This window comes from Cucurbita pepo, chromosome 6 (assembly GCF_057944985.1).
Source record: "Cucurbita pepo subsp. pepo isolate OVF chromosome 6, ASM5794498v1, whole genome shotgun sequence".
NCBI classification, from domain to species: domain Eukaryota; kingdom Viridiplantae; phylum Streptophyta; class Magnoliopsida; order Cucurbitales; family Cucurbitaceae; genus Cucurbita; species Cucurbita pepo.
This window is the reverse complement of record NC_141803.1, coordinates 2,986,565-3,013,246: the sequence shown is the minus strand read 5'-3', so window position 1 is coordinate 3,013,246 and position 26,682 is coordinate 2,986,565. Positions and strand designations below refer to the sequence as shown.

Sequence of the window (26,682 nt, the reverse complement as noted above, 5' to 3'; positions counted from 1 at the left end):
TGCGCGTGGTGAGATTTTCTTTAAAAAAAAAAAAAAAAAAACTTGCTAGGGTTTCCATGGCATTTGACGCCCAAATGGTGGTATGGCCTTGAGATAAGAAGGTGCCACGTGTCGAGCCATAATTAACTCCACGAGCTCCCACGCTTTTTTTTATTACCACCACTCTCTCTAAATAAATAGGTCGCGGATGTTATGTACATGTGGAATGTGGATGGCATGGCCATGGATGATTTTTAATACCCAAAAAAAAAAAGAAAAAAAAAAAAGGAAAAAATATCACTCCACTACCTATAGATCTCTCTCTCCTCTCTCTCTCTCTCTCTCTCTCTCTCTCTCAACTATCGAAATTTCCCTTTCTCTCTCTAGGGTTTTCGGAGCTTCGCACTCAAATTCTGCTCCATCATCTTCGAATCTCATCTTACAGCTTTGATCTGCGTCTTCCTGGATAAATGCTCTCTCTACCGCTGCAGTTTCGTCGACAGGCCGTGAAGAATCGCCGTCTAGTTCATCCGTCGTCGTTCCGATTGTCAGTTGGCTGAGCTAAGGTGCGTTGTCGACTCCATTTAATTTTCCTTCTTCTTCTGTGTGGATCTTCGATTTGTTTCCTTTTTATCATTTCAGCTGTTTTTCATCTCTTTTCAGCTGTTTTCTTCGTCATATTTTAGCTCTTTTTTTTTTCTCTATTTACCTCCTAATATTTGGTTCTGGTTTTTTCTTCTCCGGCTGATTTTTGGAAAGTGATTTGGCTTAGTTGACGGAATTTCATGTGCTACTTTCAGTTACTTAATGTGTCACTCTGTCAACTTTTGTCTGTCTCGAATTTCTGAGCTGAATAAAAACCCTAAATATTTTTCATCGGACCAATTCGCATCCATCGTCCAATCCACTGCTGTTAGAATTTTCTCAGACGGTGAGTATTTTAGCTGGCTTGATAAAATCCATTTCGTTTTTTTGTCGTCTAGTGTACCTCCGCTATGTTCAGGTAATTGATCTCGCTAAACCCTAGACTACGCTTTTCGTACTATAGTACTGAATATTGCTTTTCTTTGAATTATATATGGGCGGAGCTGATTATGTCTGAAGTTTATCGTTTGTATTAGGTGAAATAGGTTTATAAACCCTAATTATTTAAAGTAATTAGGGTTTATGGTTCATTTCCATTGAATTTCATGTACTAATAAGTTGCAGGTGATCATTATTTTATGTGTAATTTCAAGTGTCTTGGATAAATGTTTGCTTCATGGGTCGTTTCTCTGGAATTATGCATACTCCTTTGTTAGAAGTTATTATTTTATGTGAGCAATAAGTTCATATGATAACCATTTATATGTAACTTCAGTAAGGCCTGTATGTTCCTTCTTACTGACCTTTTATTGTCTGTAAAAACATTAGATCTTTTTTTTTTTTTTTAAATATATATATATATATATATATATATATATATATATATATATATATATATATATATATGTTACTTCCACCATTTGATTATTAATTAGCTCTGCTGCTTGGTATATGTTCACAAATTGGTCTTTCTACAGTAGCTTACCAAAAGTCTTGTAATGGACGAGGAGCATCATCAGAAGAATGATTCTAGTATCATTTTGAGGACTTCAGTCCCGTTCATTGAGATTGACTCTTTATTTATAGATCTTTCCAGTTGTATTGATAAACCCGATGCTGGAAACTCTGATCATTTCTCCATACGGTATATGACCTTTACATTACCAAGTTGAAAAGTTTTTTGTGTTCCTTTTTCAATAAGTTATATGGCTTTGTTTGAATACTGTGACTGGGTTAACTAGTGCTTGGTTCATGCAAGTGTCGTTGGGATATTCATGGTTATGTCTCCTAGTGCAGTTATACCCACTAATGATTCATTTTCACTGCTTGGTTTTCATGCTAGCTAGTGTTATTGTCCATACAAAATTGTAAACGTTTCTACTTTCTTTCAACTGTTTTGTCAAATTTGGAAATTTCAGTTGGAAGCTTCATTGAGAATGCATAGCAACTAAAATTCAAGTTCTCTTTACTTTTTGGTGGGTTTAGTGCCACTTATCACATAGCTGCTTTCTATATTGCTATCCAAGCGAGATAAATGTGCAAGATGAAATTAGCATTTGAGCTCACCTAGTTTAACATGTTCTTCCAACATGAATGTCAGACAGTAATTAATTCAGAACTAAGAGGTTAGGTTAAGAAAAGATCTTTCGTTGAAGTGAATGTTCAATATCCTGTGAATACAGTGTCTTTTGTATATTACGCGATGAATTAATTTCCTCAAGACATGTTCTCAACATCTGATGTACAACTCCTTTTCCTCGTCAATTGCCTTTTGTTCAGTGGATATGCATCTCAAATGCGTGAAAAAGATTGGAAAAAATGCTGGCCATTTGATTTAGATGGTGACTATGAGCCTACAGAGACAATGTCCTTTCTTCCACCTTTTCATGTTCCGCAGTTCAGGTGGCAGCGATGTCGAAATTGCAGGAAGGAGACTCCTGCAGGTGGGCTAAAAAGGATTTATTGGTTGACTGTTGCCATGCCATTTCTACCATTCAAAAAGTGTCCCCCCCCCCCCCCCCCCCCCCCCCCCCCAAATTCTCACTTCGTCATTTTTGCTGTATTTTGTCAGGATTTGAGAAATCTTTGAATCTAGCTATGCCTGATGCGAAAGACTCGGTGGCTAATGCATCTACAAACGTGTGCAACCTCAACCATCCTCCATCTTTCATTACTGAGAAAGAAAAGAAAGCTGAAGGCATTCTTTGTTCCGACTTTTCCATTTTAATGTCCTACTTTTTCTGGCTCTTGATCACTTTATTTGTTTTTTTCCAGGTTATGAGTTTGACTCTAGATGGATCTTGAATCCAGAAATTCCCATACCAATCAGTATCGTGCCTGAAGTAGAGTCAAGTCTTATGTTAGAACAAAACAGAAGTGATCCAGGTAATTTACTGCTGTTATGATGCCAATTTAAAAATCTGCTTGGAGATCATTGCTGAAATTATAGTAGTTGGATAAGCAATCGCACATGTTTCCATATACGGGGAAAATTCCACAGTCATATCTTTAGAAAGGTCTCTCTGTTCATTTATATAGCTCTTCTCATATTTGCATAATATATATTTGGTTGCTCCCATAAATTTATATCTTATTTGGAAAACAGTAACTCTTAATCCAGATCATAGAGAATCCGTTGAAAACTGCAACCTACTCTGTGGAAATGAAATTGCTGAGGTTGAGCTTGGTATTCGAAATCTCAAAGTGATTGATGAAAATCCTGAAGTCTTTGATGATGAAAAAAAATTGTGTGCACATAATGAACAAACTGAGATAGCTCTTTCGTCATCAGGAGAAAAAGCGACTAATCGGGCATGTAATAGTGAGAGGGATCCTGCAAATGGATATCCTGCAGAACTTGATGAGAGTGATGCCACATCATCTGAGCATACTGAAATTTCAGTAGAAAATGATACGAAAGATCATCAAATGCACAAGTCAGGCAGTTTGCACCGTCGAAAGGCTCGTAAGGTGCGCCTGCTGACTGAGTTGCTGAATGAAAATGAAAATATTAAGACCAATCCCATTTCTACAGGAGAGTCCTCATCCCATGGGATTTCAGAAAATTCTGAAGGGTTAAAAGAGCCTTCTGTTTCCCACTGTCCAGTGGCTGCCAAAAAGAATATCAGGTGGTCAGGTCAGAATTTGAAAAGTGTGCCTCTGAATGAAGATTGCCTTGCTGCAGAAACTTCCTCTTCATACAACGTGGATAACAAGATTCAGGCATTGAAGGGAGATGTGGAAACAACAGATTCTTTTCGTGCTAATGAATCTGAAAATGCATTAATTGGAACTGCTCTACGAACTAAGAAAAGTTTCTTGAACAAGTGTAGGAATGATGTGAAATCAGTTCATGGTAAGAAGAAGAACAAAAAGTTCCAACTTGAAGCATGCCCTCTTAATATTCCATCAGGAAATGGTGGCAACATGTCTGACATTTCTCTTAAACACAACGAGTTTTCTGGCAGTGTAATGGATCCTTTTCTTTTATTTGGTTCAAGAATTGAGCCAATTTCTAGTCTGTCTAAGAGGAACAGCAAGATGCCTATAATTGATGACAGGCGGGGTTTTACTTGGAGCAATAGCATGCCAAGAAGAGATTCAGCCTCAAAAGAAGGGGAACTCAGGAACAATGTTCCTACGGTTGTTTCTTGTCCATCAGTGCCGGATGAACCTAGTGGAGGTTTGCATCTTTCCCTCACAAGCAATTTAGCCACTGCAAGAAATGACAAAAAGTCTATTTTTGAGACTGAGGATGGCTTGCATTCATTGTTGTCTTGGCAAGGAAGTACATCCACAGCAAGCGTTGCTAGGAACAGAGATGCCAAAGCCAAGAAACTTAAAGACTCAAATGTTCCTTTTAGTTATTCAGATACTTTTTCTGGGCGAGGGCATTGTGGAGTCAATGGTAAAATAACCACCGGCAGAATGCATACCCCAAACGGGAAGCAAAAGTCAAAGTCTCAAGTTAATGATGGTAGCTGGTCTCATTTGCAGGCAATGGTATCAGTTCTGCCATACTGTGTTGTTATTGTAGCCTATAGAAGAAACTATGATGCACTCATAATGCATGAGGATTTTTTTTCTCTAAATTACCTGCATTCTGCATGGTTCATCTGATTCAAATAGCTTCGTAACTAAACGTTTCATGGCTTTCAATGGAATCATTCACCAATGCAAACATTAAGTGTTTTGTTTAATGTCTTAAGGACTTCAGCCGAATGAATTTATGTAGTTAATATATGAAAAGTTCAAGTGTAAAGGTTATAAATCGTATCTGGTTGAAACTTATGAATTTTCTCATTTTCTTAATGCTTTATTTACTATTCTCTTACAAGGAATTTGGAAGTGGAGAGTGGCAAGCTATTACATTTCTTGAAATTTCACTTCCCTCTTGGCCTTTTGCTAGAGCAAAGTCTCTGAAGATCTTTTGCTTCCTGTTTCACTCATTTCAGCTATATGTTTCCACCACCAGTATCTCATCACTGCTCTATTATAGTATTTTGAGGGAACTTTGAGTTTTAAGTCTCAAACGTTTCTACTGCTTGATACTAAAGCTTTCAGATTTAATCTCTAATTATTCCTCTTCATGCTCAATCCTCGGATGTGTTAATTTTTATGAATGGAAATCTGTGTACTGAAGATGGAAATCTTGTTTGTTTTATGTTTCATGGAACTTGGAACTTATAATTGCATCAACACTTTTGTACATGCATCACTCTTAAATTTTAATAAGTCATTGAAAATTGCATATGGACCATAAATCGTTTAACATTCATTTATGACAATTCTACTATTATTATGTTCCTTAGACTCTCTTTTTCCTTTATAATAACTTGTATATCTTTTATTTTTATTCTTTTATTTCATATCTCCCTATATTTTATCAATTGAGATTTCAGGTTTTGTTCTTTAACTAGACTCTATGGTTTTGTAGGATAATTCCAGGGTGGACAGAGTTGAAAAGAGTATTACAATTCAGCAGCACTTGGCAGCTCAGATGAAACAGAGTGAGAATACGGTCGGTAAGATATCTGAGCAAAGAGCTTTAGATGACATTCCAATGGAAATTGTTGAGCTCATGGCAAAAAATCAGTATGAAAGGTGCCTCGATAATTCTGGAAATAGTAAATCCCTATCAAAGACAAGTTCAAAGAAAGCTGAAATCATGAATTTCAGTAATGCATGTGGCAAAAGTGGCTCGTTGCAGGAGAATATCAGTCACAACTGGAAATCCCAGGTTAGGAATCTGAGAAATAACTTGCAGACGGCAGGAGATAGTGTGGGATACGGCAAACAAAGTTCAGGTAATTACTTTTCTCACACTGAGGCGGAACATTTGAACATAAACCACCTACGTCAGACTCTTATCCCTCCAGAATATCCTACATTTAGACATTCTGAAAGTAAGTCATCAAATGCTGTCAAATTTTTGGCAAGAAGTAATTGTGAGAGTGCATGTTCTCAATATAGCCAATACACTGGGGGTCTGAGAGATCAGGATTCCTCTCATTCCAGGGTGCAATCTTTCAGGGGGAATAACACACGCCATCCTGTTTCACAAAACAATATAGACGTCGCACATCTATGGACAGAAGCTCTGCCAAATCATCATTCATATGTACCTACCACTCCTAGAAAGGTTGCTTCTCAGTTGACCAGTGTAAATGCTAGTAAAAACTGTCCTGAATCAAGTAGAAAAGGGGCTATGAATCGAGAGCATAATCCAAAAAATTTTAATCCAAAAGTTACCAATCTTGAAAAAGATGATGGTATTTATGGTCTGGAAAATTTCAGCAGGACCAGTGCAAAGTACCCATTTCCTTGCCATTCTAATGGCATTGAGCTTCCCCGAAACCAGAGGGGGCCATTGGATTTGTATTCTAATGAAACCATGTCAGCTATGCATTTACTCAGCCTCATGGATGCAGGAATGCAGCGCAGTGAAACGCATGATAACCCAAAATTTCCCAACAAACCTTTTCCCCATGAGCCAAAAGCCAAGGATATTTCTGGGATGGATAATGGTCTGCACAAGTCCTTTGATACCATAAATTATTTGTCTGATTATTACGGTGAAATCCACCCACTAAAGAAGTCCCACGATTGTTTCCATCGTGCTTCAATGGGCGGTGTATCAGTTTCTCCTTCCATAGGAAATGAAAGTTGTGAAATAGTTGCTGATTTAACCGGTAAAGTTGCATTGCAACGTAAACAAAAAGAGATAACCAAGTGCTCCACTTCAACATGGAACAGAGCTCCAAAATCACAGAAGGGTGTACTTACAAGTGGTAGTCTAGGCTCCAATGAAGGAGTATTTCCCATTCATAGCTTACCAAAGAAATCTGGCGGTCCTTCTAGTTCTTTGGTGTCTATGAGTGGATATCATAGAGTGGAAAATCCTGGACAATGTATAACAGAGCGCCATGGTACTAAAAGAATGTTGGAGCATTCAAAAGTTGGTTCTGAGTTTGGAATGTGCAGCATTAATAAAAATCCTGCTGAGTTTAGCATACCAGAGGCGGGAAATGTATACATGATAGGGGCTGAAGATCTACAGTTTTCAAAAAGGATATCTAAAAATACGCCTGACTTGAATAACATGGATGGGCGCAAACGCAAGAGGAATATGAAGCATGCTGTTGTAAGATCATCTTCATGAAAAACAAGCTGGTAATACTCTTTTAAGTCTTGTCTTCTGAAATGAATCGAAATACATTTTTGAAGTCATCTAATTGCATTTTCTGCATTTTTCAGCATGGTTTCAACTTTTAAATGGTTCCTTTCCATTATTTGGGAACTTTTAAATGTCTTGCCGGTTAGAATATGAACTGCCATTGCACCCAAGGATAATATCTATGGTTTGTTAGCTTCCCTACGCTATTGCGTTCACCCTCTTTCTGGCACTCTCCAACGAAGACTGGCTGCAGATATGCCATGTTCGGAATGAGGCAAGGCCTGTACATAATAAGACTACATGAATCTTGAGGTTCATCAGTACACTTATTGTATATGCAACAATTTTGGTTTGATGTGTATGTTGTACGTTGTTATACTTATTCACAAGGTTATGTATATACACTGAGTCCTACTCTTCGATTTTCGATCGAGGGTAAGCTAAGTCGGTTTTTTGCACTGATGAGGGTCAGCAGTGTGAGAAGGAATAACAGAGAATTAGCTAGCTATTTCTCCTTAGAATGATGCTCATTGTTGGATTCTTCGTGTTGGGAATACTAATATTTGTAGTTTTTGTATGAACTATATGTTGTACTGTGATGTTGCTGGAGTGAGCTTGAAATAAGAAAAAAAAAAAAAAGTCTGCTTGTACTTGAAAGGCAAATCCAGGCATTGAAGATGTGTAGCAGATAATATCCTACCATTTGTTTGCATGAGGCGTTATGTAACAGACGAAGCTCACCGCTAGCAAATATTGCACTCTTTGGACTTTTCCTGTTAGACTTCCCCTCAAGGTTTTTAAAACGCGTTTTCTATGGAGGGATTTCTACACTCTTATAATAAATGTTTTGTTCTTCACTCCAACTGATATGGAATCTCAAATATTATGGTACCAAATCATATGATGTTTTATTTCGACTATGAATTCGCCTCTGGACATTCTTTTGTTTTTGTTGTACCATGATATTTCTTTTAACAATATGATGATTATTAGAAACAACAATTTGTCTAAAAATTGATTTGTCACTATTTTAACTAGTTATTTGTTTACTTCCCTAACGAAGAACTTATAGGCAATACCCTAATTTTGTTTCCATATTTGTTAATATTCAATATATATATATATATATATATATATATATATATATATATATATATATATATATATATATAATATTTGATTGGATAATAAATAATAGTCCATTTCCATCCAATAAATTGTAAATCTAGGAGACTCGCTTTTCATTATTTTATTTAATTTTTTTTAATTTTTTATTTAATTTTTTTTAATAGTTGAACCCGAGTATACATGTTTTGATCAATTGTGAGACACAATTTGAGAAATTGTATCAAAGCTAGTCATTAGATGGTGTGTCAACGAGGACAAAGCTAGTCATTAGATGGTGTGTCAACGAGGACGTTGGACCACGAAGGGAGGTGGATTGTGAGATCCCATGTTGGCTGAAAAGGGAAACGAAAAACGAAACATTTCTTACGAGGGTGTGAAATTTTTTTATCCCTAATAGAAGTGTTTTAAAACCCTGAGGGTGACAGCGATACGTAACAAGCGAAGGCGAACAATATCTTCTAGCGGTGGACTTAAGTTGTTACATCAATTGAGTTATGCTCGGGGTGTTCAAAAATGTTATAAAAATAAAGATTAGAGTATAAAAACTAATTACAAACCCAGACTTCTTCAAAGAAGATATTGAAGGAACGTACAACTTTTATGATTAAGAAAGAACACTACGAGACATGCATGGCAGCAGGCATGAGGTGTGAAAAATCAAACACAAATTTCAGCAAAGATGCTTACAAAAACATAACATTTTCATGGCTCTTTTAAAGCATATAAACATAACACAGTTGGGAGGTAGAAGGTGATCACATCAATGCTTCTTTCTCTTGTGTTGTCCAAAGGGTTTCTGCCATTTATACCCAATGGTATACTAAAATGGTTATGACAAAAACATAGTACTTCTGGGTCTGCCCTCGCTTTTCATTTAATTTAATTACTTTTGACATAGAAAAGCCTCAGACATGGCAGGTAACGGATGATCCATGGATGCCTAGCTTTGGGTACTCACCAACTTTGATTATCCAAATCACGAATCCGAAAGAACAAGTACGATAAGTTCGTGACGGTTCAACTTAATCCGGGTTTAATTCAAATTTCATGTAGAAACTCTCCAAACTCCGTACTACTTCCGAGTTGTTCAAGTTTTTCCACGCCTTTAAAGATCAAAATTAGGGTTTCTTTTTGTATATTATATGGATGATCAGATCCACAAAGACCATGATTGAGAATTGTTTGATCGTCTTTCTCTGCGGAAGAGGCAAAAGATAATCAACTTGAATTCGGGACCGCTATTCGAATTCTTAGTGATCTCTTCCTTTTCGTGAAAAAAATACCAATTGAGCTCCTTCAAACAACAAGGAGCTGGGTCAACTATTCAAATCATCTTTCTTTTCCATATCTTCTGGAGAAAGAACTGGGCTATTTCTTTGCAAAATTTGGTTTCAGACAAGCTACTCTTTGGAATCTAAATGGTTTTAACAGATGTTATAGAAAAATCATTAGAAAGTCACCCAATTAATACCATACTAGTTTCAACGACTGACCCACTGAATTAAACGTATACTTCACGAGGGTTAAGTAGAATCGATCATACTCGAGATTATGTTTGGATGGTTTGTTAGAAGATTGTATTGGAATGGGAATGAAAGCAATGAGTAAATAATGTCCCTTCAAAGATAGGATTCTCCTAATTTAGGGAAGGTTGGGGGAAATGTGGGTGTGACTGCCCATAATGAGTAGGGGGTAAATTTATGTAGGGCCATGAATGATGAAGAAGGTGGAATTTATAAGGTGAATATGAGAGTATGGGCATTTCAAAAAATGAACCAAAACAAAATAAGGGTACAGAGGGGAAGAGCCAAATGTCAGCCTCTCTCAGCTCAAACACAGCAAGGCATCACGCACACCCTTGCCCCTCGCAGCCCCACCACAGCCCCACCACAGCCCCACACATTGCTGCTTTGCCAGCCCTTTTAATACCCATTTAATTGCTCAATATTCTAAGCTTAATTGCATGTTTTAATTGTATTTTGAACTTGTTTGTTAGATTTATATGATATTTGTTTAGATTCTGTCCTTTCTTTTGTCGTGTTTTTAAGTACTTATTATTTGTGAGAAACAATAGGTAGAACATGTGCATACACCACATTTCCAACTTTTTAAAGGACTGTATTCAGGAAGGTTTTGAAAGTTTGAAAGTCAAGTCATTCGAATACCGTGATAGGAACCAAGAACATCTTCATATTATTATATTGTTCACTTTGATTATGTACCAACTCTAGGTTACTACTAGTAGATATTGTCTGTTTTGGCCCGTTACGTATCGTTGTCAGCCTCACAGTTTTATAATGTGTCTACTAGGGAGAGATTTGTACATCTTATAAGGAATGTTTCGTTCCTTTCTTCAATCGGTGTGGGATCCTCACAATCTACCCCTTGGGTGCTCAATGTCCTCGAGCCCACTGCTAGCAGATATTGTCTGTTTTGGCCTGTTACGTATCACTATCAACCTCACGATTTTAAAAATCTACCCTCTGTAGGCCCACTATCCATTTTGGCTCGTTATGTATCGCCCCATCAAGCTCACGATTTTAAAAATCCACCTCCCTGGGGTCTAGCGTCCTCGAGACCACCACTAGCAAATGTTGTCTGTTTTGGTCCGTTACGTATCATCATCAGCCTCACAGTTTTAAAAATCCACCTCCCTGGGGTCCAGCATCCTCGAGACTACTGCTAACAGATATTATCGATTTTAGGTCATTACGTATCACCATCAGCTTCACGGTTTTAAAAATCCACGTCCTTAGGGGTCTAGCGTCCTCGAGACCACCCTAACAGATATTGCCTGTTTTGGCTCATTACGTATCACCATCAGCCTCACGATTTTAAAAATCCACCCCCGGTGGGGCCATTATTCATTTTGACCCGTTACGTACCGCCATCAGTTTCTCGAGACCACTACGAGCAAATATTGTTTGTTTTGGCCCATTACGTATCGTCATCAACGTCACGAATTTAAAACACGTCTACTAGGAAAAGGTGTGGTATCTCACAAATTACCGTTATATACCTTGAATCTTTGGAACTATATACCAACCATAGTGTAGTATTACTTAATATTTGCAGATATATTTATACAATTTCTAAGTTTATGGTGTTGTTGGGTATAATTACATTATAAGTGATGAGTAATTTATGAATAAACAAATTAGAACAAAGTTTTTAATGTGATTTATAAAATAATATTAAAACACATAACCTTAAACCTAGGATTAACTTTTTGCAATGTAATAGACAACACAGAAGAACAGCCGCTGACTCATCAAACTTCACACGATTCTAATCACTCATCAAACCAATTTATAAATCTCTCATCTCCGATTATGGATTGCTTAACTCCGGCCGACCACCGTCGCCGGATCTACACCTGCGGTGGAGGAGCCCTCTTGCTGCTCTTCCAGTGCCTTCAGAAGCCTCGCCCCTTTTCTCCTCCCCCTTGCACTACTATCTCCCTGCAGCGCCAACACGACAGCACGCGCCACCTCCTCCGGCGGCGCTGTTACCGCGGACTCGGCTTCCGGCGAGACCCCATTGTCGAAAATAACCCCAAGCACACTTATGGCCGACTCCTTCCCTCTGGCTGCCATTCTTCCCATCATCATCACCATCGCTGGCACAGAGAGCGCGTGGGCCCTCACCTCTGCCGCTCCCTCAGGCACCGTACACATAAGTTCGAGCGACGCGAGTGCTCGTTCTGCCGCGGGGTCTTCCATCTCCGGCAGAGACTCTATCACTGCGCCGACTGCCCCTGCCTCCACCGCAATGTGACGGTTACTCTCTGCCAAGCAGAGGGCTAATAAGATTTTGGTGGATGGTTTGGAACCTGTTTTGGTGTTCAAATTTGCGATTATGCCGCGCATGAGTTCGGGAGTGCAGTCTGGGTCTAGAGATGGGTCGGGAACCAAGGAGCGTTCGAGGAGTTGGAGAGCGGCGAGACGGTCGGAGTCTGAGGCGGAACAGAGTTGGAGCTCTGCGAGGTGGAGGATTTCTTTAAGGGTTGCTGCGGAGATGGATGGTGGCGGAGGAATGGAGAAAGTAGAAGGTGGGTCTGGAATTGAAGGGTGTTGGGTGAAAATTGGTGAATGTGGAAGTGGGAATCTCCATTGGGTGAAGCTTTGGGAGGCGGAGGAGGAGGAGGATTCGGAATCGAGAAGCGGTGGACGGCGGGAGTGGGGTGGGGGTTGGTCGGAGGCGGAGGGAAGGGAAGGGAGCGAAGGGGAATGAGAGGCGGTGGGGCTGAGGACGGAGCGAGTACAGTGGCCGAAGAATCCGCAAGAGAAAAGCTGAGTTTTGAGCTTTGGTTGGTGAGTTTTCATGGCGTTTTCAAAAATGGTGAAAAAAAACCAGAGGGGAAATGAATAGGATCCTGAACCCCAAGGGTTGCTTTGAAATGGGTTAATAATGTCTTCACTCTTTCTCTATCTTTTTAGTGTCTCACAAAGTGCGATACTATGGTACAACACATCACACCCACAATTATTGCTTGCTCTCTACCAATATGTGGCGTGGTGGTCTCACGATTTTAAAACGTGTCTAGTAGGGAGAGATTTACGCACTCTTATCATAAATGTTTCGTTCCCATCTCTAACCGATGTGGGATCTCACGAGATAGTGTGCCAACAAGGACGCTGGCACCCAAGGAGGTGGATTAACAAACAGTTTTAAAACGGTAAGACTGATGACTATATATAATAAGTCAAAACGCTAAGCTATGATGCACATTAAAAAAAAATTAAAATATTAAAATATTAAAATTGCTATCAATATTTTTACTTGTATATCGACATCAATACTAACAAAGGAGACTAGTAATATTTAACAAACTATAATCGACTAGTTGATCACATTATTAATCAAATTAAAACAGTACTATGTGCAAATTTCTCCACAAAATATAATAAAATATGGATGGGATGACATTTTGAAGATGGGTGTTATGAGCTCATAAGAACATCAAGAACTTATTAAATGAGGAATAACAATAATAAAAGAACCAGGATGCTATGAATTTATAGAAATAATACCATTTGCATATCACAATAAAAGGAAAATATAAAATCAGTTCGTAACTAATTCCCAAAAGTGAGTTAATTATGCTTATGGGTGCAGCAAAGGTACCCATTGGTTTCTGAGGACTCGGGGGAAGCAGGCAAGGCTTCATGTTTCCATATCTACTACTACCCATTTTGAATTGTAGCCATATGTGCCTATGCATCTCGTTTTTGGTCCAGCACCGGCGCTGACGCGAACCCAACTCACAAAAGAAAACCATATATTTTTTATTCAATGTCTGAATCTCCTTATTGGGGGATGAGAGAGGTGAGAGAGTAGTTGAGTACGAGCTCCAATCCAACTGGGTGGTCTAGTCCGCTTTAAAATCCAGCTCTACAGCGAAGATTTGGGGACAGTGTCCCGATTGTCTATGTAATCTGCGTGTTATACGGCGACCCATTTAGTTGCAGCAGGAACTAATCGCCATTTCAGTGTTAAAACCCTCTTGTTTCAGGTATTGGAACTTGGGTTTTTTGTGTCTTGTGTATTTCTTTCTGGGTTTGTTTGATAATGTTGGGAGGATTTTGGAACTTGTTGATACGGTTCCAATCATTGGTTTCCTAGGTTCTTGGGGTTCGTTTGGGTCTGGTCTGGATTTGGATTTGAAGTCTCCAGTAATTTGGGGAAACTTGGATGGATGGGTCAAACTCTCCGACATGCCACTGAGAGCTCACTAGGATGAGCTGCAATGGGAAAGCTTAGCTCGGTGTAGATTTGGAGCTCTGGTCGGTAATAGTGTCATTGGGAATCTGGGGTTTGTGAGATTTCTCTTTTCATGGCTTCTATTAGAAGAACCTTGTCCCCTGTTCCTCGACCGGGAGCTTCCATGAATGGAGAAGCGAGTTCAGTAGGTTCTCCCCTGTCCAGGTCTTCATTATCTCCTCAAACCTACCCTCAATCTACTGGACTGCACGATTCCCTGTTCAACTCATTGAAGACCCAAGCAGCCACTCTTGGTATCTACTCACCAAGGTCTTCTAGACCAATAGACAAATCTAAATCAAAGGTACCAGTTTGGAAGAGGGCTATGTTCCATTTCTTTATGTGTTTTGTTATTGGGTTTCTTGCTGGATTTACCCCTTTTGCATCTTCCAACTTATCCATGAATGTCATGTCAGACTATCAAGCTTTCCAGTTTGATAGGATCTCCACTGATGAGAATTCTGTGCCTCAGAATAGTTCTAGCAGCACCAACACTAAGAGTAGCCCCACACAATCAGAGGTGCTAATGTATAATAACGTTTCTTATGATCATTTGGATAGCCATGTAATTGCTCGAGAATTAGAGCCTCGAAAGCTACTGATTATTGTGACCCCGACGTCTGCTCATCCGCTCCAATCCTATTATCTTAATCGATTGGCACACACGTTAAAGTTGGTCCAACCGCCTCTTCTATGGATAGTTGTGGAGATGTTCTCCCAATCAGACGAAACAGCTGCTGTACTGAGGAGTACTGGGATTATGTATAGGCATATTGTTTGCACTAGAAACTTAACTGATATGAGAGATGGAAGAGTTCATCAAAGAAATCTAGCCCTGTCTCACATTGAAACACACCGCCTTGATGGAATCGTTTACTTTGCAGATGAGAATAACGTCTATTTGGTCGATCTATTCGAACAGATGAGGGAGATCAGGTATTTTTGCTATGATTTCTTAATGCTTATGAAATACTTGCCTTGTTTGAGTATGCACCAATGAGGATGGACTAAATGTTATAATGGCTCTTAGTACATACAGTTTTTTGCTTCTCAGTTTTGATTCAATTAAGTTGGGAGATTTCTGGTTCAAGGAAGATATGTTAATAAAAGTTTCTCATCAGTTGCCTCGTTCTTGTACATGTATTTTTCGTTGTGTCCTCGGTGCTCGAGATAATACTAAGAAACTAGATCATATCAAACTCATGGTTTCTCTTTGAATATTTTTTGACTCTCAATGTACTTGTGAGATCCTACATCGGTTACGAGGGGAACGACTCTTTATAAGGGTGTGGAAACCTCTCCCTAGCAGACACGTTTTAAAACCTCGAGGGAAAACCCTTGAAGGGAAAGCCCAAAGAGGACAATATCTGCTAGCGGCGGGCTTAGGCTGTTATAGTACTGATCTGTCAGATTAACATTTATCATGAAACATGAGCAGCACGGGCTGCCTGCTTACCTATGAATAGCATGTTTTTCGAGCACATTCTTATCTACGCAATTTCCTGTTAAAAGCATGAACTTGTGATCTCTTTTTTCCAAAGATCGTCATCGTAATAAAGAGAACAAATTTGTTCCTTAACCCAAAAAGTGTGGAGTCAACATTGCTGTTCTCTTTCTCTGCATACACAGGAAGATATTCTGTTGGTACCTGTTACAAACTGTTTGTATCTTCTCTTAAACATGCTTTTTCTTTGGTTAGGCTAATGTGTAGTCATTGCATCTCTTACCATTAGTTCATTTATTTAAAAACTTTCATTTGTAGACGATTCGGAACTTGGCCAGTGGCGAAACTCTTAGGGGGTGCTAGTAGATCCATTCTGGAAGGCCCCATTTGCAATGGAAGTCTTGTAATTGGATGGCACGTATATGAGTCAAGTATGAGACTTCGTAGGTTTCATGCTGAAATATCAGGCTTTGCTTTCAATAGCACCATACTCTGGGATCCAGAGAGATGGCGTCGACGCACTTTAGAACCTGTTAGGCAGCTCGATACCGTCAGAGATGGCCTCCAAGTTAGTTTTTATTCCTGTTCATTTATACTAAAACCAGTTGGAAATTGTACTGCTTTGAGGATAAGAAATGACAAAAAAGTAGATCAAATCTTCCATAATTTTCATATATGTAGCACCTAAAAAACTGGCAACTGATGGATATGTTCTTCTAGGCAAGCGACTTCATCGAGCAAATTGTGGAAGACGAAAGCCAAATGGAAGGTTTACTGGAAGACTGCTCGAGAATCATGGTCTGGAACGTCAATTTTAAACCGTCAAGTGCAGTTTATCCTCACAAATGGTTCATGAAGAACATTCTCGACGTCACTGCTTCACTTACATGAGATTCAAGATCTGAAAGGAAGGTGAGTACTTGAAGCTCTCTTTTTGGCTTTTTTGGACTTCATAAAGACTCAAGATTTGTTCTATTGTCTGCAATTCAAAACCAATATGAGTTATAACTTTGATGGTTTATCCTCGTGTCATCCAGAAAAGGCTACAATAGCACGCTCCCTCGATCAGCTCAGATGGCCTTCCATTGGCCACCATTATTTTTCAAATTGTTTCTCCTGCGTCGGATTGTTTGGCGTTGTTGGTGAGCGATATGAACGGTGCGCTTACTGCTAGCATTTTTCAAATATATTGACTGAACATTCACTTTATGTAGCTACTGCAAGCTTTTACTCTGTCCAAATGGCAAAGCTTACGGAGGGAAGTCCTGTAGTTTCATTCAAATATTGATCTCCTTTTCTTATAAACAACTTTTGTTGATTCCATATTGTACAGAAGGACCCAGCTGCTGAGATTGTAATTGCCAAACCATCCTTGAACTGGCTTTTGTGTTCATTTCTTTTTCATTCCAAAAGTCACCAATTTTGAATCACTTTTTTAGGCGTCAAACTGGATTGCTTTGATCTTGCTACTGTACACACTTACAGATCATTCAATTTGATTTGATGGGTTCTTAGTTTTATGATTTAAATTTCATAATCTTGTTCATGATTGATTGAAGTCTGTGTTCTCAGAAATGGGTCCAAACTAGATTCCTTCTCCTCTTACTCTCTTTTGTGGCAAACAAGAACAAGCAAGGATTTGCCTTGCTCAGCAATCAATCCAATTAAATTCTCCACTACAAACTCAGTTCCCTCTTCTTTAGTTCATTTCACCAAGCATAGCATAAAGTGCACCTCACTCCATCCTCATTCCTTTCCTCAACTTTTAACCATTACCAAACTGGGTTCCAAAAGATTGCAGGAGGAACCAATCCAATGGTTCCCAGTTTGGATCTGATAGCTCTTGCTTGTCTCTATGGCTGCTTCATTGCACTCACTCTCCTGCTCCTCATCTCCTCCCTCTTGGTTATGTTCTTTCTATCAGCTACCCTCGCTCTGTTTTCAGTATTTGTGGGGGACTTGTATGATGCTTACTCTGTTTTGTGTCCATATTATGAAGAACTCAAAGCTGAAACTGAATTGGGTGTCTGTTTAATGGTGTATGGAGTAATGGGGTTTGGTGTTGATGTTGTTTTGGGTATAAAATCTCTTTTCCGACAGCAAAATCTAAGATTCACTGTAAGGCTTCCACAGATGAAGGTAAAAGAAAAACGGTGGCTTGGGTTTGGGCTTGACATGCTATGAATGCTGTTCGCCACTTTTAATAATGATCCTTGTGCTTCAACTGACTCTGCCTTTGCCCCTTCCTCAAATTATGGGTCTAACCACATGGTGCCACTAAATCAGTTCTGTTCTTTGGATCAACATCCAATTATTTTGTTAGTAGCTGTTTTTAGTTCAATAAATGTAAGCGTGAGGATCAAATCTTTATGTTGTTCTGTGAAATTTATGAACAATTTGATGAAGAAATATGAATGGTTGTTGTTGTTGTTGAGTGGGTGAGATTCAGGAGGTGGTAGGGATAGTGCTCTATGTCCCGCTTCTATGATTATATATAACAGCAGCAATTATGAAAGTTGCAAAGGGCATAGATGGCGTCTTCCAATGGTGGGTCTGCCATCCTTGGGATTATCATTATGATTATTGTAATTATTGATCATCATTATCATATATTATCGATTCCGGTGGCTCTTAGACAAGCCTAAAGGTACTGTCCTAATACCCCAAGTTCACCGCTAGCCAATATTAAAACGTGTCTGCTAGGGAGAGGTTTCCATACCCTTATAAAGAATGTTTCGTTGATGTAGGATCTCACAATCCACCCCCTTCGGGGCCTAGTGCCATCATTGGCGCTTGTTCCTTTTTCTAATCAATGTGAGACCCCCAATCTACCTCCCTTCAGGGCTCAACCTCCTCGCCGACACATTGCCTAGTGTCTAGCTTCCTCTCAAGGTTTTTAAAACGCAGATAGGGAGAGGTTTTCCTTCCTTATAAAGAATGTTTCATTCTCCTCCCCAAACGTGGGATCTCACAGCAGTATTGCAAACTAAACTATATAACCCTTTTTAACCATTTAAATTTTGCACAGTTTAAAGAGTGTTCCGTTGATGTGAGAGATTTCCACACCCGAGTGTTTCGTTGATGTGAGAGGTTTTCACACCCTTATAAAGAATGCTTTGTTGATGTGAGAGATTTCAACACCTTTATAAAAAAAATGCTTTGTTGATGTGAGAGATTTCAACACCTTTATAAAAAAAATGCTTTGTTGATGTGGGATGTCATCATTTCATCCGGGAAAAGCTGGAACCCCAATCCACCTCCCTTCAAGGCCAACGTATTTGCTAGCACACCACCTCATGTCCACTCCCTTTGGGGCTCAACCTTCTCGCTAATACATTGTTCGGTGTCTAGCTTCCCCTCAAGGTTTTTAAAACGCGTCTGCTAAAGAGAGATTTTCCATCCTTATAAAGAATGTTTCATTCTACTTCCCCAAAAGTGGGATCTCGCAACAGCATAGCATTGCAAACTATGTAACCCTTTTTAACCATTTTAAATTTTGCACACTTTAAAAGCTTTGGTTAAAAGTGGGATATGGTGTTGGGAATATGGTATAAATGTATATCAATCAATCATCAGATGTTTGTGTGCAGTAAAAGTTGAGGATACGGTTCTCTTTATCTAAGCTATCTCAGGCTCTTTTTGCGAATGCAGGCCAACTGTTCGACGTAAGTCCATAGGCCTTTTACATTAGTTTTTTGAGTGAATAAAGAAACAATTGTGACAGGACCTGAGTTTATTCCGGGGAATGAAAAAAAGAGGCCATAACTTTTAGCAAAATAAGGTGACATTCTTTTTACTACTTGCTTGCTTAGTTCTGTTCAAGATTTGTTACTTTACTTTCTGATAAAGTCGATGAAGAACAGAGATGAGTAGCCATTGCAATCATGAACACAGCCGCTGAGAAACAAATGCACCATCGGCCTTGTAATGGGGTCCTTTCTTTTTATATATGTTTGTGGAATTCGTGCACTCTTTTTGGCTTTCACTTTCCTCGATAAAGTAACAGAATCTCCATACCTCTATTTCATAATTCTCTGTTAAATACCCCAAATGAGGCTCGCTTGTTTCCTCAGGAGCTCACTGAAGGAACAACTGGTCATGGTCATCTCTCTTAACTCAGACAGTGAAAGTAAGCCCATGCATCCATAGTCACTTCTCTTCACATTACTGTACTCATTATTTTGGTTAAACGTTATTGTCTGTTTCAGTGAGTTCATGTTTGGCTAGATGTTCATCAACTCGGCTGGAGAACATAGATGAAAATAGCCCTGCAAATTGGTTGCCGGGTTCGTTTGTTCTACCTGAAACTCCAATTGAGTCCATGGAATTTCTTGGCAGATCTTGGAGCCTGTCTGCCAAAGAGCTCTCTAAGGCTCTTTCCACTGCCCATGATACTCCTAGTCGTCTTCAGAACTCAGTGATTGGGTTTCTTAGTGCTGAAGCACATGATTCAAATTCTTCAGTCTTGAGTGAGCCAGTGAGATACCTCTTCCTCCTCTCTTATATTTAATGTAGATCCCACGCCAATTGGAGAGGGGAACAAAGCATTCCTTAAAAGGGTGTGGAAATCTTTCATTAACAGACATGTTTTAAAAATCGTGAGACTGATTACGATACGTAACGGGTCAAAGCGGACAATATCTGTTAGCGGTGGGTTTGGGCCGTTACAAATGGTAGCAGAGCTAAGCACCAAGCGGCGTGCCAGTGAGGACGCTAGCCTCCAAGGGAGGTGGATTGTAAGATCCCACATCGGTTGGAGAGGAGAACGAAGCATTGCTTATAAGGATGTGGAAACCTCTCCCTAACAAACACGTTTTATAAACCATGAGGTTGACAACGATACGTAATGGGTCAAATCCTCCTCCCTTTTTTGATTAATTCTGCTTAATGTTACAGCTACTTCGACGCTTACCCAGTGGAGATAGTCCTCCAGCTTCACCAAGAGGAAGTGAAGAAATGAAGGTACTTTAATTTGAAGCTGGCTGCAGCCCATATTCGAGCACACACACCACCAACACGAATTAGTTTTTGCTGCCTTATTTGTTATATTGGTACAGAGTATCTCTCTGAATTGCACATGCATTCTCTTTTGAGTAGGAACTTTTGTTACTTCACCAAGCATTGAACCCAGATTTCCTTTCCAACCAGCAACTACTTGGAAATGGGGTATGTCTCACTCTTACTTCAAAATACTTACACATACATGGAAAGAAGAAGCAAAGTATACCCGTGAGATCCCATATTGGTCGGAGAGGGGAACGAAGTTTTTCTTGTAAGGGTGTGAAAACCTCTTTTTAGTAGACGCGTTTTAAAACCTAAAGGGAAAGCCCAAAGAGGACACCTCTCCTTAGTAGACACGTTTTAAAATCTTAAGGGAAAACCCAAAAAGAACACCTCTCCTTGGGAGACGTGTTTTAAAATTTTAAGGGAAAGCCCAAAGAGGACACCTCCCCCTAGTAGACGCGTTTTAAAACCTAAGGGGAAAGCCCAAAGAGGACATCTTTCCCTAGTAGATGCGTTTTAAAACCTTAAGGGAAAACCCTGAAGAGAAAGTCCAAAGAGGACACCTCTCCCTGGTAGACGTGTTTTAAAACTTTAAGAGGAAGCCCTAAAGGGAAAGCTCAAAGAGGACACCTCTCTCTAGTAGACACGTTTTAAAACTTTAGGGGAAGGCCCAAAGAAGACACACCCCCTAGTAGACGCGTTTTAAAACCTTAAGGGAAAGCCTAAAGAGGATATCTCTCCATAGTAGATGCATTTTAAAACCTTAGAGGGAGCCCTGGAGAGAAAGTCCAAAGAGGACAATATCTGCTAACGGTGGACTTGGACTTGGACATGGACTTGGGCCGTTACAGTACCATATTCATAATTTTTGTTCCTTTGATGCAGCTATACAAGAGCATATTAAGAGGTAATAAAACATTGGGAAGGTGGATGAAGGATCAAAAGGAGAGGAAGAAGCAGGAAATCAGATCACAGAATGCTCAATTACATGCAGCTGTATCTGTAGCAGGTGTTGCTGCTTCAGTAGCAGCATTCATTGCATCACTCTTATCTTGTGAAACATCATCGGGCAATCACAAATGGCCTTCAAAGACATCATCAGCCATGGCTTCTGCAGCTGCCCTTGTCGCATCTCATTGCATAGAGATGGCAGAGGAAATGGGAGCTAGCCATGAACATATCTTGAATGTAGTTAACTCTGCAATCAATGCTAGAACTAATGGAGATATCATGACCCTAACAGCAGGAGCAGCTACAGGTTGCTTGGAAAAAGCCTCATAATCAGCTAATTTTCACAACTGATGAAGCAAAATCCATAATACTCTCAAACGTTTCTTTATTAACGCAGCTTTAAGAGGAGCTGCAACCTTAAGGTCAAGGCTTGAAAAAGGGTTGGGAGGCACAAACTTTGGAGTGGGTGAGGATAAAGTTGAAGAAGAAGGGAAAGAATCAAACATGTTGATAGCAATCAACCATGTTTCCAGAGGAGGAGAGCTTCTCAAACGCACAAGGAAAGGTATTGGTTAGATCATTTTAACTTGAGTTTTGTCTCAAATTGTCAAATTCTGATGTTTATCTCACTGAGACTAGAAACATGGTGGTCACAGGGGTTCTCCACTGGAAGCAAGTTTCTTTCAACATAAATTCAAATTGGCAGGTAAGACGGGAAATGGTGGATAGCTGTCAAATTCTCTCTACCCGAAAAGTTATATGTTATTTAAGTCGTTGTGTTACCTTTTGTTTATAGTTATATAACGTTGCTTTTGAAATCTTCTCTCATTTTTACTTTCAAACTCGCTTTCAAAAATCGCTCTGCCCTTGTTTTCTAAAACCTTCTTCTCAAACGGGGTCAGAGGCTTGAGCATACGTTGCCCGGTCGTAGGCGATGCGAATTGTGAGATCCCACATCGGTTGGGGGGAGAACATAGCATCCTTTATAAGGGTGTGGAAACCTCTCCCTAACAGACGCGTTTTTAGAACTTTGAGGAGAAGCCCCGGAAGAGAAACCTCAAAGAGGACAATATCTACTAATAGTGGATTTGGGCTATTACAAATGGTATCTGAGTCAGACACCGGGCGACGTACCAGCGAGGAGGCTGAGTCCAGGGTGGACAGGAGGTAGTGTGCCAACAAGGACGTTGGGCCCCAAAGGGGTGGATTAGGGGGTTCCACATTAATTGGAGAAGGGAACGAGTGCCAGCGAGGACACTGGGCCCCGAAGGAGGGTGGATTGTGAGATCCACATCAGTTGGGGAGGAGAACAAAGCATCCTTTCTAAGGGTGTGGAAACCTCTCCCCATGCGTTTTTAAAACCTTGAGGGGAAGCCCGGAAGGGAAAACCTAAAAAGGAAAATATCTACTAGGGGTGGATTTAAGTTAGTACACGAATGCTAATTGGCTTGACTCGCTTACCACCGAGAAAAGTGCGATCGTGACAAGTTTTTTTCTTTATACTCTGCTAATCTTGCAATTGGAAATAAGTATTCAGAAGTAGAATATATGTCAACAGGTTGTGGCAAAATTGAAAAGCAGGCATATGGCAGCAACATTTACAAAGAACAAAAAATGTAAGACAAAGCTTCACTCAAAGAACAAATCATCTTCTCAGTTGCCTACACAACATGTATACTGATGAACCATTTTCTGTTTCAGGCGTAATCTCGGGTGTGAACTGCAACGTTACGGCATGGCCCGGACGGGACAGGGAGACGGATAGCGAGCCAAGGGCTTACTTTGGCATTGTAACAACAGATAGAACAATAGAATTTGAATGCAGTGGGAAAGGAGAAAAACAGATGTGGGTTGAGGGGATTCAATATATGATCAACTTTCGTGCCCACTTGAAATGATTCCGACCACTCTTGACCTCAATCATGCTTGTATGGTCGCATACCTGTTCCAAACAACTTTTACTTACTTTCATGTTAGATTGACCTTTACTATTCTTGTTGGGTCGGGGTATATGACCAGTCACCATAATCATATCTATACCGTCAGAGATAAAATGCCCCAAAATGTAATATAAGGGATGTGAATAGTTATTAGGTTACATGTTATCAAAGTTGTGGTTGTTACTTATTCGTTTTTAACCTATAACATTGTTTTCTTTAAAGTTCAACGTATTCTCTCGTTCACGTTTTTTGAAACATTTTTCTCAAACGTGGCTCGAGGCTTGAGCATACGTGTAGATGATAATGGACCTAAGAATTGAAGGCCCATCTAGACATGGGCCGTTGATGTTGGAGCCAAGTTCAAAAAAGAGGCCATTGGGTACGATGAATGATGATGTGTAGCTGATGTGTAGCTCTAGGCAACGAACACGTGTAATTTGTATGTGTACATATTATGTTTTGGACTAGTACGGATTCATGAATCTTATGGAAACCTCCAATTTATGGGGAGGTTGAAATGATATTTTGTACCCCGTACAACTCCAATCTTTATGGTGCACACGTAACCCAATACCAACCGCTAATAATGTATAAAATTTAATTATAAAAATATATTTCAAGATAAAATAGTTACTCTTACGTATCTGTTATAATGTTAACGTATCAGTTATCACGTCAATTTCGTCGTTTAATTTTTACTGTAGAAAGAGTGGTGGAGTTGTCGTGGTGTAAAACGTACTTGCAACCAGTACAAAAAGATGAACCTAATTGATTCGTCTTTACTGCCTAGTAAAAGCTATTGCTTTATGTTGGCAATGGCATGTAGGCTAACATTATTTGTGGACTGTAGGTTAACCATAACTAATCTTTCGGTAAGTAAGATTAGTTATAATCTTTTACCATGTTTGGTTTCATCTAGCAAATTAAGGAACCAAGTAGTTAAAGCTAGGTCGTTATGATTGTAAATTAGGTTACAATCAAACTATCGATCCTTATCTCATTGGAACATGTGATGATATTGTCCATTTTGAATATAAGCTTTCGTGTATTTACTTTTAGTTTTCCCGAAAAGTTTCTTACTCATAGAAATAATGTTTAGTTTCCTTACTATAACGGCCCAAGTCCACCGATAGTTAGCAGATATGTCTTTTTTGGATTTTCCTTTTCGTCCTCTTTAAACTTTTCCTTTTGGGCTTCTCCTCAAGATTTTAATATGCAGTTTGAAATTTATACACCTTGTAAAAAATGTTTCATTTCCCTCTCCAACAGATACCCTCCTTTGTAGCCTAGTATCTTCATTGACACTCGTTCCCCTCTTCCATCAATATGGGACCTCACAATCCACCTCCCTTTCGAGACTCAGCGTCCTCGTTGGCACACTGTTCAGTGTCTAGCTCTGATATCATTTGTAACGGTCATATTGTCCTCTTTGAGTTTTTCCTTCCAAGATTCTCTTCAAGGTTTTAAAATGGTCGGGGTAGAGAAATGTTTCACACTCTTATAAATAATGTTTCATTCCTCTCTACAACTAATAGAATCTAGAGGAGTTAAATGAAGTTATGGGATGGAGAGAAAAGGAATGGTGAAATTGGGAGTTTCAAGACGAAGAAGAAGAAGAAGAAGACGAGTCTTAAATGATAGATGGTGTAAGATAATTTGTGGAAATGGCAAAAGAGCGTATCTGTAAAGAAGCAAAAATAAATAGGGAGTTGAAAGGGACCACCGCCCCCCCTCTACGCACCTTAGGCCAAGCAACAAGTATCAGAAACACCCATTTCTCTCGTGCCCCTCTCTCCACCTTTATACTATAAGACCTTCCACGACCCATTTCCCAATCGATTCACCAAACACTTCCCTCGCCCCAACGCCCCCCAACGCCTAACACAATGTCAGCAACACAACCATCACAAATCACCCAACCATCCTCCTCTGACACCAACGCCCAATCCAACCCCAACAACAAGCGCGTTCGTGATTCCAGCAAGCACCCACTCTACCGCGGCGTAAGAATGCGCGCTTGGGGCAAATGGGTGTCTGAAATCCGCGAGCCTCGCAAGAAATCCCGCATTTGGTTAGGAACCTTCCCCACACCAGAGATGGCCGCTAGAGCCCACGACGTTGCTGCCTTGTCCATCAAAGGTAATTCCGCTATTCTCAACTTCCCTGAACTCGCTCACTCCCTTCCCCGCCCTGTCTCCTTCGCCCCTCGCGACGTTCAAGCCGCCGCTGCCAAGGCCGCCCACATGGACCCTTTTCAATACTCCACCGACGACTCCGACGAGCTCAGCGAAATCGTCAAGCTGCCTAGTCTCACCACCAATTACCTTAATAACGAGTTCGTCCTCATGGACTCCACCGATGGCTGGGTTTACCCGCCCCCATGGTTACGAACCATGGACGATTGCAGCTACAACAACGACGACGAGATGGGAATTGGGGACAGTAATTTCTTATGGGATTATTAATTAAAATCTAACTTTTTTTAATTTTTTTTTTGGTAAGACCCTGTAAATGTTCTTGGTTTCGGTTTGATGTTATCGTAATTAGATTGATCGATATTAAAGTTTTCCTTTCGGGTTAATTAAGAAGCCCTTTTTTTGTTCTTTTTTTCCTTTTTTCCCTGTTTGTTGACCAATTTGGGAGTGTGATATTTGGGTTTGGTTGGAGTGTTGTTGAAATATCTCGTGTAAATCTCTCTCTTTTCTTTCATTAATGCACTTAACTGCCATGTGGTCCTCTTCCCTCTTATTTATTGCAATTATATGCAACCATTGCAGTGCAGTTCTTCCACCACACATTTCTTCTAATTTCCTCATCCTTTTTTTAATTTATCTACAATTACCACACCACGACGGCGATGGCGACGGCGACGGTGAATTTTGTAATCATTTTTGGGTGGATCCAAATTTGGCATATAACTGACTCAATTTGCGTGCCCGCCCAGATGTCTTGTTCTGTTTACACTCTTGTCAGGTAGCTAACCTCTAGTTTCTTGCACCCTTTTTTGTTCTTTTCTCATACAAATTAAGACCAATACACTTTCGTCATCCAAAATATATTTTCGATCATCCAGCCACTTTGGCTTAGTACGTATCAATGTCAGTCTCACAATTTAAAATCAATTTATTAGGTAGAGGTTTTCAAACCTCTTTATAAAGAGTGTTTTGTTTCGGTCTCGTGATTTTACTTTTAGTTTTTTACCATCCAAATGG

At 39.8% G+C, this 26,682-nt stretch overlaps 5 protein-coding genes across 9 annotated transcripts; 4 read left to right on the top strand and 1 right to left on the bottom strand.

The window, feature by feature from the left end:
- Window positions 1-279: 279 nt before the first annotated feature.
- On the top strand, window positions 280-7,821 carry EMF1 (embryonic flower 1 (EMF1)). 4 transcript variants are annotated; one of them, XM_087124967.1, is made up of 9 exons: window positions 280-545; window positions 1,542-1,708; window positions 2,344-2,507; window positions 2,636-2,761; window positions 2,839-2,949; window positions 3,170-4,246; window positions 4,349-4,566; window positions 5,501-7,236; window positions 7,321-7,821. In XM_087124967.1, the coding sequence occupies exons 2-8, from the start codon at window positions 1,563-1,565 to the stop codon at window positions 7,223-7,225; spliced, it is 3,567 nt and encodes a 1,188-aa protein (XP_086981093.1). In that variant the 5' UTR covers window positions 280-545; window positions 1,542-1,562; the 3' UTR covers window positions 7,226-7,236; window positions 7,321-7,821. The 4 variants fall into 4 exon arrangements, with proteins under 4 accessions (XP_086981093.1, XP_086981091.1, XP_086981092.1 ...); XM_087124965.1 differs by having other exon boundaries at window positions 281-545; window positions 1,545-1,708; window positions 3,170-4,566; XM_087124966.1 differs by having other exon boundaries at window positions 281-545; window positions 3,185-4,566.
- A 3,704-nt stretch (window positions 7,822-11,525) lies between these two features.
- Window positions 11,526-12,830, bottom strand: LOC111797179 (ARM repeat superfamily protein). Its single transcript, XM_023680119.2, has one exon. It carries the CDS (start codon window positions 12,691-12,693, stop codon window positions 11,710-11,712), a length of 984 nt encoding a protein of 327 aa, XP_023535887.1. The 5' UTR covers window positions 12,694-12,830; the 3' UTR covers window positions 11,526-11,709.
- Window positions 12,831-13,397: 567 nt separating this feature from the next.
- On the top strand, window positions 13,398-17,095 carry LOC111797525 (putative beta-1,4-xylosyltransferase IRX9H). 2 transcript variants are annotated; one of them, XM_087124675.1, is made up of 4 exons: window positions 13,398-15,067; window positions 15,894-16,143; window positions 16,296-16,487; window positions 16,618-17,095. In XM_087124675.1, exons 1-3 carry the CDS (start codon window positions 14,205-14,207, stop codon window positions 16,464-16,466), a joined length of 1,284 nt encoding a protein of 427 aa, XP_086980801.1. In that variant the 5' UTR covers window positions 13,398-14,204; the 3' UTR covers window positions 16,467-16,487; window positions 16,618-17,095. The 2 variants fall into 2 exon arrangements, with proteins under 2 accessions (XP_086980801.1, XP_086980799.1); XM_087124673.1 differs by having other exon boundaries at window positions 13,410-15,067; window positions 16,613-17,095.
- Window positions 17,096-19,460: 2,365 nt separating this feature from the next.
- On the top strand, window positions 19,461-23,697 carry LOC111796725 (VAN3-binding protein-like). Its single transcript, XM_087124672.1, has 9 exons — window positions 19,461-19,704; window positions 19,784-20,052; window positions 20,472-20,537; window positions 20,673-20,741; window positions 21,465-21,837; window positions 21,928-22,095; window positions 22,187-22,236; window positions 23,089-23,146; window positions 23,232-23,697. Exons 1-9 carry the CDS (start codon window positions 19,626-19,628, stop codon window positions 23,426-23,428), a joined length of 1,329 nt encoding a protein of 442 aa, XP_086980798.1. The 5' UTR covers window positions 19,461-19,625; the 3' UTR covers window positions 23,429-23,697.
- Window positions 23,698-25,133: 1,436 nt separating this feature from the next.
- Window positions 25,134-26,218, top strand: LOC111796727 (dehydration-responsive element-binding protein 3). The gene has a single exon (XM_023679470.2). It carries the CDS (start codon window positions 25,357-25,359, stop codon window positions 25,933-25,935), a length of 579 nt encoding a protein of 192 aa, XP_023535238.2. The 5' UTR covers window positions 25,134-25,356; the 3' UTR covers window positions 25,936-26,218.
- Window positions 26,219-26,682: the final 464 nt, after the last annotated feature.